Source organism: Solea senegalensis, linkage group LG21 (assembly GCF_019176455.1).
Source record: "Solea senegalensis isolate Sse05_10M linkage group LG21, IFAPA_SoseM_1, whole genome shotgun sequence".
NCBI lineage: Eukaryota > Metazoa > Chordata > Actinopteri > Pleuronectiformes > Soleidae > Solea > Solea senegalensis.
Genome location: NC_058040.1, coordinates 13559802 through 13571613, shown reverse-complemented (window position 1 = coordinate 13571613; position 11812 = coordinate 13559802). Strand labels below are relative to the sequence as shown.

Sequence of the window (11812 nt, the reverse complement as noted above, 5' to 3'; positions counted from 1 at the left end):
TGAAGTTTACAAAAAAAATAAGAGTCTCAGATGCACCCACTAAATGGAGGTGTCTCTAAACAAACATCCAACCAATAACTTGCTATAACCTCATTGACAAAACCTCACAGAAATTACTTCAAACTCCACATAACCTCCACGTCACTAAATAAAGTCAAAACAATAACCTCCCAAAAAAGTCTCTTAATGAACACATGAGATTAATGAAACCAGAAAACCTTACATGATTAAACAGTCAACATTCCAAACACACTTAAGCCTTCATTAATATCACTATTAGTGTTGTTACTAGTGCAGTGAAGAGGAAGTGATGTTTGTTTCCATCCCAATTTGTTGCATCACTGTGTCTCTTTGTGGAAAATGTGGGAATTGGCAGGCGTGTGCCAGTGAGACCCCGGCGGGTTCAGATCTATTAAAATTCAGCCAGTGTTGCAGTGATGAGGGCAGCTCTGTAGCAGCTGCAGCAGCCTCATGATTCTGGGTCGCTAACGACCACAACACTGACAAAATGACAGCAACCAGAAACATTCTAGTGTCATCAATAAGCAGATGTTGTCTCGCCTCACCGGATGTTGATGGGCGTCTTTTTTCACTTCTGTTTTTTTTTTTTTCCACTCTTCATAATGGCATCTTTGGAGCCACATCACTGTCCACCGCATTTAAATTCACTCTCTAAACCCGTCAGCATATTGTGCCGAGGGTCGAGAATAGCACCAAAAATGATGTGTCATGGTTGTGTGCCAGATATTACTCACTATCAGATTGAATGCAGGGGAAGTTGGAGAGCGACAGGAATTTAGTTATTTTTTTAAAAATAGGGAAATATGTAAAAGGTTTTCTTTCATGACGGACGGAACATATACTTAGCAGTTCATGTCTGTCTGACTCAGTCATTAATCATCATAGAGCAGAGATACTCATGATGGCAGCTACACAGTATGTTATTCATTTGGGATTACAAGCAATGGTGTTGACTTACAAAATAAAGTAGTTCATCTTGCTCTGAAATGCTGTTGAATAATGAACAATCGAAAACTGTTACTTTTCATAGTTAAAGACATTGCTTATGTATGAACATATTTTAAATGGAAAGCATTTCTTTTTAAGGGACAGTTGGTTTGTATTTTAGCTTTTAGAATAATTGAGTATATATATATATATATACATACCTGAGATATTCCAATCTCAGGTCCTCTTTTCTGGACAGAGATCTCTACGTTGTCTCTCCAGGCCACCATAGATCTCAGATGTTGTTCTGTTGGAGCTCCTCCTAGGCAATGCAGTGATAACCCATCGTTTATGACTATTTTGTTAGTTTGACTGTATGTGTTAATTCAATGAGGCTGGTAACTTCCAAGGTTTTTGGTTGCTTAGTAACAAGAGACGCGACAGGAGTGACCATTATAGTGCTTTGGGTAAAGGAAACCTTTTTATTTTCCTTTAAACGCCTTGTGGTGGCGCGTCTATTACATTTGTTATGTTATATTTCCAGTCTCATCATTAGATGTGAATAATTCGTATACAATGGACCTTTAAGTGAAAGGATGGGGGTGCTTCTTTTTTTTTTTTTCAAAGGTAAAAAAAAAATCAACATTTCTGTCAAATGTCATGGAAACATGAGTGACACCTCTCTGTCTCCACACAGAGGTGGGTGCCTCGTGGGGGAGGGGGCTGCCTGTGCCCTCGTCTCGCCCCGCCCCCCGCCCTCTCCTACAGTCGTCAGACAGAAAGCGGGACCCGCCCTCCCGTCGCCATTTTTCGGTCTCGTACTCGCACTTCTGGTGGCTCGGCTGAGGGGGGGGGACGAGCACAAACGAGGGAACGCATAAAATACCGAATCGTTGAGGAGGGGACCCCTCGTGAGCAGCCGGGAACGCACGCCGGAGCCGCTGCGCAGCGTTTTGTCCCCAAAGAGATGCACGCGCCGGACCCGAGCCGTTGCCGCGAGACAATTTTTTGTGTGAAGACGTGTTGCGGGCCGCCATTTTTTTCCGCTGCCGCTGCCTCCAAAGTCTGCTCTCGCTCAAGAAAGGGATTCAAAAAGCGTTTATCCCTCACGCGTGAGATATAAGAAGACCGCAAGTGATCGTTCCCGACCCGCAGCTACTGGCTACGTTTGGCAGACGTGAGTGGGATGTGAGATGAAAAACTGAGGCCACCTTTTCCGTTCTCATAACTGACACACAGTGAGTGGAGGAGATACATTTATTAGAAGAGGAGCCTGGTGTTTTCTCGGAAGGCGGAACGAAAAGGGGAAGCTTCCTTGATCATTTGTTTCTTTGGCCTCCGTCGAAGTCTGTACAAGTTTTTTTTGTTTATTTCTTCTGTTCTATTTTGGTCGCTTCAGCCATTGCCTGCGGATCACAGGAACCACATTATGCTCCAAAGTTGGCTCCAACCAGTCGCAGCCTGTTTCTGAAAACGTCAGGTTGTTGTTTTGTTGTTGTTATTAGTTGGTTCCCCCCGGTGCCTGCGTCGTTTGTGTAAGAAAACAGTCCAAATCCTAAACAGGGCGACAAACGCCCTGCCCTGCATCTTCCAAACCTCGCTATTTGCTGTGATTGGCCAATCCCAGCACGCATTCACGTTTTAAATTATTGTATAGTCTGCTTTGTAGTTTTTTTCTTGTTATTGGACTGATATTAACTTATTTTTGATTAGAAAATGTCTGCTCGGTTCGATTCGTCCGATCGATCCGCCTGGTATTTTGGACCAGTGTCACGACAGGAGGCACAGAATAGGTTACAAGGACAGAGACATGGTATGTTCCTGGTTCGGGACTCGTCGACTTGTCCAGGCGACTATGTGCTTTCAGTGTCTGAAAACTCCAAAGTGTCCCATTATATAATCAACTCCTTACCCAGCAAGAGGTTCAAGATAGGCGACCAGGAGTTTGAACACCTCTCAGCTCTACTGGAGTTCTACAAAATCCATTACCTGGACACCACGACTCTAATAGAGCCAGCACCCAGGTAAGGGAGTCACCCAGTGCCCTCCACACCACCACAATATAACACATAACACACACAAAAAACACCCAAACTTCATTAGCATTAAAGATTGTTATCTAAATCAAACCGACTGTTTTTATCTGAATAGTCTAGGGCTTGACAATTTTTCTGATGGACAGTGTTTTGCAATATCATTTTTGAATTGGACCCTGTTTAACAAGAACAGTGTGATTGATTTAAAACATGATGGAGCATTACAACAAGGCACTATTCCAGGTTCAGTGTGTTGTGTTTAGTGACATCTAATGGTGAGAGTGCATATTGAGATTCTACTCCTGTTGAGGAACTGTGATGGGTTTCACGCAACACATGTTCTGGTTGGTTTGCCAGTTTAAGCAACCGTAGAAGAAATGACAGCCTCCATAGAGCAAGTAATCATAAAGAGGGAATTCAAAAGCTACAATTATTCATAGTGTATTTATACACACTGGACGTTTAAAGGACCTATTGGTAGGGTTTAGTGGCATCCAGGGGTGAAGTGGCATATTGCAACCCCCTGAGGCTTAGTTCAATAAATATGGAAGGGGATGCATGATATTTTACTTTTTGTTGATATCCGATATACTGATATATCTGTAGTGCTAAGGCCGATAGCAGATACATATCCCTGTGCCAAACTGCCCATGGTAATTTGGTCTTCTGTAGTGAAATTAACATAATATATAATAATATTTTGCCTACTCATGCCGCAGCAGATGTAGATTTACATTTTCTTTGTTGAGCAAAATAAATACATGTAAAGAAAATAGTTGCAGAGGGTGCCAGCATTGAAGTCAAGAATGTAGCAGCCTACCTACTGTTGTAGTAATTAGTCATATCCGATCTGATAATACATTTTTAAGCCAATATCAGCCGATTATTGTGCTGATAATATTGTGCATCCCTAGCATAGTCCATAATAGTAGCTCCATAGTTGTTGCAGGCCCTGCGGTGCTTCCTTCAAGCATTCACTTTGACAGATTTTATACTGGTGGTCACACCAGCACCTCCTGCTGCACTGTTTTTATTAAGTGTCTGAAGAAAATGGTTTATTATTTGGGTTCCGTTTGCAATGTTAGCGTGTATAAAACCACAACTTCATTCAGATGTTGTCTCTTATCTGCACTGCCTCTGCCACTATATGTGGCATCTTGCTCTGAATGTGATTACATAACCTGATTGAAGCCTTTTTTTGGTAACCACATTATTTTCCTTCCTTTCTGTCCCATTTTTGTCATCTCCCAAGGTACCCAAGCACAGGGATTGGTCCCATCCAGCCCATGGGTGGCCCAGAGGAGAACGTGGAGTATGTGCGGACTCTATACGACTTCACAGGCAGTGATGCAGAGGACCTTCCCTTCAAGAAGGGGGAGATTCTCATCATCCTGGAGAAGCCAGAGGAGCAGTGGTGGAGTGCCAAGAGTAAAGAAGGGCGTGTGGGCATGATCCCTGTCCCCTATGTGGAGAAAGTGGTACGACCTTCACCTCACTCTGGTCAGCCATCCCACGGGTCTCGTAATTCCAACAGCTATGGGATCCCAGAGCCTTCTCATGCCCTCGTCCATGCATATGCTCAGCCCCAGACGCCTTCACCATTGCCCCCTGGTACACCTGGAGCCGTTATCGCTCCTCTGCCGTCCATGCAGAACGGCCCGGTCATGGCAAAGGCCATTCAGAGACGAGTGCCGTGTGCCTATGATAAAACAGCTCTTGCTCTAGAGGTAATGTAAAATGGATTTTGAGTTCATGCCCTGTATTTAATCTAAAAGTTGCCATTTGTCCCTTCTCTTTATCTCTTCTTTTCTGCTCTGGGTGACCACATTAACACAAGGTTCTGTTCAGAGTTATGCCTCTGTCAAAGAAGCAGTCATATATTTCACTGATGCAGGGCTCAACTTTAGAAATACAGGTCGTCTTAGTGATCTAGCTCTTTGTTTGTCACATAATATTTTCATCTTATTTTCATTCATGGGTACTTTTCAAGGGCACTTGAAGATTATTGTGCTACATTAGGGGGGAAATCACTGCACCGTGTACATTAAATGCCTTAGAAACAACAAGACAATCGACTGCAGATGATTGCAGATAATGGAAAAGGTCTTTATGTTTTGCTTTTCAAATCTAGTGTACACATCCTGTATACACCTGTGACACATGTGTTTGCATAGTCAAAGAGATAATGGGTTGACTTTCTCTATAGAACACATCAAAAATCATGATCAAGGATACAGTTGGCTGTATCCAGCTTGCCGTGGCCCAGGTTCATTCTTCCTGTTTGCCTGCTAGTTTCTCAACAGAACATGCAATTCTCAGTTCACCATGGCTTATTCAGATCACTGTTGACTGTAGTAACATGTTGAAGCATGTGGTTTTATGTTCAATGTGCACTCTCCATCTATAGTGGGGCTCCTAAAAGCTCCACTCTGATGGTACACTGAGCTGAAGTGATGGCCTCAGGGGAGAGATGGAAATAAAAACTATCATAGCAAGAGAGGAGTATCATTAAGGTCTTAATGGTAGTCCAGGTACTGTTCATTGATTTGGTGCTTTAACATTGCTCATATTGTTTGTTTGTTATTTCTTTAATAGATTAAATAAATTCAATTTTTTTTACTTTAGTTAGTCGTGAAATCACAGCCCCTCTTCTGAGAGATCTGAAACTGAAACAAAGAGTTTTTAAACAACAATGTGTTAATGTTGGTAACACATCGTCGGGGCTTCAGGCCACTAGCTTGCACAACATACCGTGGGCAGTGACAGATGAGCTGTGCTATTTTCTGTATGTGAGAGCCTTTCTCTGGATGTTTCCGTTCAATGTTTCTCACTTGCCTTTAGGTTTTTGCATTTTATTGCAGATGGCTGTGTCATCAGTCTTTAACCCAGCATTGTGACACCCAAGACTCTTGATACCATACTTACCGTAATTAATGTCAACGGCTGTTGGACTAGTTATTGTTTATGCGGTTAATGTTGTCTCAAAACTGCAGAAACATGGTGTTTAGGAGTGGCAGCTCCTCCCTCATTCAACACATTTATTTTACCAAGCGTCAATGTGTAGCACCAGCAAAAGTGAGAAGCTCGCTAATGATTTTTTTGCAGACAGTTATTGGCACCGGTGGTTAATAAACCTGTTTAATGCCCGTGTGATTGTAAATGGTGACGTTTCGTGACAGATGTTGTTCAATGCCAGTCCATTTAACACTGGGTTTCAGTACTCATTCCTATTTTTAGCCTGGGCACTTCTGCTGTGCACTGACATCAGCATGCGTCAGTGGTTGTAGGAAGTCATCTAGGTTTCTGCAGACGGTTATTGTGATCCACTTGGTGAACAATGAGTAAACCTGGTGAATGCTGAAGGTTAGGTGTAACAGAATCTGTCATGTCTTTTCCTTGTTAGCACCTGGTCTCCTTGTTATGTACAGTAAATTGACAACTGTTGGCAACAGTTAAGCAGGAGATGTGCAATGCCTAATTCAGATTGACAGCTAAATCAGACCATTAAAAAAACAGACAACCAGTGTCTGTAGTGCACACATTGACCTTTCCATTCACTAGAAATATGTTTGTTATTTTTATTTACCCTTGTGCAAAAATGCAAAACTTCTCATTTTATTTGCTTCTTACTTATCCCACTTTTAAATCAATAACGTGTTAAAGCCAGCTGCATACTGTATGGTTGGATTTGGTTTTGAAAGCCTTCAACATTTAAATGATAATCACAATATTCCCTGCTCTATTTTTGGTTCTGCTTGTCTAAAATGTGCGTGCATTGACAATTCATAACATGTGGCTATTTTGGGTCCAAAAAATATGAACTATTGAGTCATTATTTATTTACACACAGTCCCCAACAAGTGAAATCAGGTTATGTCCTTGATGATTTCAGAGCTTGACATAAGTTGTATTTGTAGCGTACGAGTCTGCTTTTTCATTACTTTCTGCCTGATTCAAATTACACAAGTGGACATGTCTACTCCCATAACAACAAACCTTTTGTGAATGAAGCCTTGAACTCTAATAATAATAATAATAATAATAATAATAATACCATTTAGTGCCTAGAGGTTTGGTAAGATTTGTAACAGAGGTTTTTCTTTGACAGACAGATTCCACAGAAGCTTTTTTATGACTAAGCAGCATTCTTGGCATTCCAGAGCGGCATTACGGATTATAGTTACTGATGACGTCTAGGACTGGATGTCCTTGAAGCCTCATTTTGTGAAGTTAAAGCTACAAATAGAGCTTTGGCATTCATGTTTTTCAATCATGGGGTTTTTCACGATTGAGACTCTCTCCTCCCTAATCCAGATAAAGAACATTGCTTGAACAGATTGAGGTCACGCTGTGAGCGACTTATGTTCCTCGATCGGTTGTTTAAACGACAGCATGAGTGAAGTATATATGGAGAAACCTTTTTTCTTTCTTTTTTTTTAATATACATTAACTGTTGGAAATGTGTGCTCATCTTTTTTTTTTTTTGAAGAAGAAATGGTAATTCTGTGATCTGATCTGTGGCTATAATGTGGAATTAACTTGTAATACCCTTGCTCTAATCTATGTAGGGGTGCAATTAACGATTATTTTGTCACTTAATCCAATAATAGTTTGGTCCATAAAATCCATATACAGATGATATCCACCAGTATCGCTGCTATGATATTGCTAACGCCAGTTTTTTTGGGAATACATTTTTTTTTTTAAGCCTCCTGTAACTCCGCCTCTTGTCCTGTCCTCCTCCAGGTTGGCGACATCGTCAAGGTTACACGGATGAACATAAGCGGTCAGTGGGAGGGAGAGGTGAATGGACGAAGGGGCCTTTTCCCATTCACGCACGTCAAAATCATAGACCCGCAGAATCCCGACGAGAGTGACTGACCCTCCACTGGAACCTCTTGTCCGGTGTCGATGTGTAAACCCAACTCTGCCGTGTCACCATGGTTACGTGCTTGCTTGCTGTGGGGGTGGGGGCTGCCGTGATCGCCTCAAATCCCTCTCGTTGCCAACCGTTGCAAGGCTTTCGGACTGTTTACAGTTTTTTGGACTTTGGATCCAAACTAAAAAAACCTGACCACCCTCCCCCCCCCACTTCTCACGGTCCCCTTTCCCAGGTCTTGTTCCAAGCTGGGCAGTGTTTTTTGCATTAGTGTCCTTTTCATTTCCAAATCACTGGGCATCAGTGTGTGTGTGTGAGCGAGTGTGTGTGTGTGTGTTTAAGTACAAGTGCATGTGAGTTAGGTCTGTGTTCACGATAGATATTTACCACATCAGTCTGTTTTTTTTTAAATTTGATTTTGAGTATTTGTTATGTTTAAAAGTCTTGGGGACTTTTAGAAAGTGTTGGTGTGCATTTGTTTAGTTGACAGGAGGACATTTTGTATGAAGTAGGGAAAACTTGAGTTGTCCCTAGTGACAGGGGAGAGAGCACTGAGGCTAAGGCGCCAACAGCCAGTCGAGTCATTTCTCCAAACAATCAACAAGTCACTTTTTGTACCTTTTAACGTCACACATTCACACACCTTTTGTCCATGAGGATTTCATTTTGACAGTTCCTTGGTGTATGTGTGTGTGTGTGTGTGTGTGTGTGATTGGAGTTGGAAAACCATGGTTGTAACCTTCTAAATCCCTTAGTCACATCTAACCTGGAGCAAGTCTGGCTGACAAGACTTATTTATCTTTTGTGTAATAAGACACGATGCAGCAGCCACATGTGGTTCCATCTCCTTATTTGTGCCATGTGATCAACAATAATTTTGTGTGTTTTATTTTGTTTTTATTTTTCCGATTTCGAAAAGATGCATAGTGGGGTGGTGATTTCTTTATTTTTTATTTTTTTGCATGTCCACTCGTTACCCCCCCTTTACTTTTCTTCTTCTAGTTTTATTTGGAACTAAAAAAAGGACATTTGCAGGTTTTTAGTGCCAACAAGCACTGGGAGATAAATATACGTCGTCGTTGCAATTGAGCGCCGAGCTTTAAACAGCTAGCTTAAAAAAAACACACACAGCGTGGACACTTGGACTAAAGGCTTTACTGGGGGGTGAGACGCTCCACTATCAGTGGCGCAGGTCAGGAAAGGAGAAATAGTCTCAGCAAGCCAATGAGATCCCATTAATGCCTTTGTTGAGAAAGTACGATGAATGCATCTTTTAGTGCATGCAGTCCTCTCTAACCTTCCGTCGATGACAGTTAGGCCTTTTCGAAACTGCTTTATCCCGGTCTGTGCACAATTTCTGGCTCTCTTTTATGCAAACTTGACTCCTGTCTGGAGTCGAGGAAAGTGTCTTTGTTCATATTGTGCTGCGAATCAATTCAGTTTGGGCTGAGAGTGAAAGCATTGTGAACATAATTGCTGATCCCTTTCATCTCTGCTGTATTTAAAAGAATAACTTTTTGTGCCCCCCACCCCGGCTCTGTTAAAAATCATCGCTCAGCCACGTTCACTTCCGAGTAATATTGTGCAGCTTTTTAGTTGGATCAGTTTGTTTTTTTTAGTTTTGTCAAGATTCTAGTCAGGCTATGAAATCATGCATAAATTAAAATGAGTGATATTATTAAACAAAAGTACCTAAAGTGACATTTACAAAAGGGAAAAATGCCTGCTGGTTGCCTCTGTGCATGACCTCTTGGCTGGGTACATGGTTCTGCCCGGCCAAATGCTGCTTAATGTCATTTATTTCCTTATTATTAAAGAAAAGTTTCTCTGATTTTTAACCCCCTCCCAGTCTGGGCAAAACAAAACCCACGTGGGTTTTTCCTCATCAGACATTAATGACATCTACTAATTAAGCAATACACCCCGATTAGCTTCCTTCTTGAGGTGAACTTGCTTTTCTCGTGCTTCTGAGTTGTTTTGTAATGGCATTAACAGTATTACTGTGCTCTTTTCTCCATACTCTAGGAAAGCCTGTCTTTACTTAAGAATTGAAAATTGTGCCTTTTATTTTCTTAATACCATTTACATGTGTTAATATTTCCCATGGTTAACACCTGTGCTGGTATCGACCCTTTATGTACAGAACAAGTAAATAAAATTTACGTCTACTTCTTTAAGTCGCTCTGGTGTCCTCCTTGCTCTCGTTAGGCGTCACAGGTTGTGTATGTGGAGCACAGCACGGACGCTCCTGTTCTCATTTTTGACAGTTCCAGTTCTGACACAAGCGGCGCCCAGGAGAAGCGAACCAATTAATGAATTTTAATGAAGTGCTAATAAAAGAAAGTCAGCCGACCTAGAGGCGGGGAGCGGAGAACTTTTCAAGGGCGATGATCGCCGTCGTCCGTAAGTGTTTATTCAGCACTTTTCAAGCTAAGTGAACAGACATATGTGAGGCTTTTGTAACAATACGGTGAGTTGATCTAGTTTACTAAAAACTGGATCACATGCATCTATTCATACAAAGGTAGATGGGTAGAGATGTCACTTTCTATTCTACACAGACAGCAGCTGTCAGACAAGTGTTTCAGATGATGTACTTTTTGCCATGATTTGATTGTAACATGATACTTGGGTGGCTATTCAATTTGTATTTCTACTCTACAAGTATTATGGTTCGTCAATGTTGATAAATCTCCCATTGAGACAAGAACTCGCACATCGTATTTCCAAAATCCACGCACATCACGTATCTGATGGTTTAAATTGAATAAGACGGTGTTAGATATCATGGAAAATGATGTTTTTTAAAGGGAGTTGCTACAGATAATTAAAGAGAAGTAAAGGACGAGCAGTTCAAGTAGAAAATAGTGTTTTTCTTTTAGCTTTGCCTACTTTACAGTGCTGAAAGATAGTGAAATAAAATGGCAAAATTAATAGTGCTTTTCAGAACAGGAGTAAACATTACTTTTTTAGAACCCGTAATTGCAAATAACACTGATAAATAGAACTTCAAAACAATCTTGAAATAACCTGGTAACTGATTCTTTAAGCTGTGTAGCTGAAAATGATTTTTAAATTGTCCAAAAAAACAATTATCATCACCTTGTTCTATTCTCTGAATTCATTCGTCGTGTGATGACTTCTTATAACACAGTGTTTTGTTCCCATGTCTGCTTTATTTCACAACACATTTTATGACGTCATTGACTTGAAACTTTCCAAAGACGTTCCAAAGATTATGTTGAAGAATCATGACTCAGACCTTTTTAGATAGATTTTTTTTTTTCTCTTAAACATTTATTTTATCCCACAATGAGCCATGTGTAAGAGTTTCACCATCATAGAATAAGAAGTCTACATTAAAAAGTCTCCTTATGCCACTACTTCCTCCATTTTTTATTAATGCTAATCTGGACTGTGATCAGCGTCAGCTGCAGTGAGGATAAATCTGTGATGAATCAAACGCAGCAGCAGAGTGTGACCTTTCCTCCAGGCAAAGAGTTTAATGTGAAAACAAATATGGACGTGTGGTACAGTCGATGTCCCCGCAGTCGGTCCATCACCAACCACCAACGCTGCTGTCCAGCTTTAGCTGCCTCTACATTTGTCTCCACAGACGTAAATCTCTGCTGTTTGACAATATGAAGAGAAATCACCAACATACATTAACATAAGGAAGAGTTTTAAATGATATTGCTGAATTATTCGTCAAAGCCAGACCCCGTTTTTTTTTCTTGTTGTTCATATTTATGGTCAGCAATCTCCATTTAATATATATATATATGTATGTATATATATGTATATATATATATATATACATATATATACATATATATACATATATATATTCAGTCTACAGTAGATTTAATGCACTTAAGGAGTTCACCTCCAATAAATGAATATGTAAATGTGGTTTAGTTGTAAGAAAAAGTAAAAAAATAAATGCAAA

At 40.8% G+C, this 11812-nt stretch overlaps 1 protein-coding gene across 1 annotated transcript; it reads left to right on the top strand.

Moving 5' to 3' along the window:
- Window positions 1-1745: 1745 nt before the first annotated feature.
- Window positions 1746-10040, top strand: crkl (v-crk avian sarcoma virus CT10 oncogene homolog-like). The gene is made up of 3 exons (XM_044012593.1): window positions 1746-2972; window positions 4237-4711; window positions 7731-10040. The coding sequence occupies exons 1-3, from the start codon at window positions 2665-2667 to the stop codon at window positions 7863-7865; spliced, it is 918 nt and encodes a 305-aa protein (XP_043868528.1). The 5' UTR covers window positions 1746-2664; the 3' UTR covers window positions 7866-10040.
- Window positions 10041-11812: the final 1772 nt, after the last annotated feature.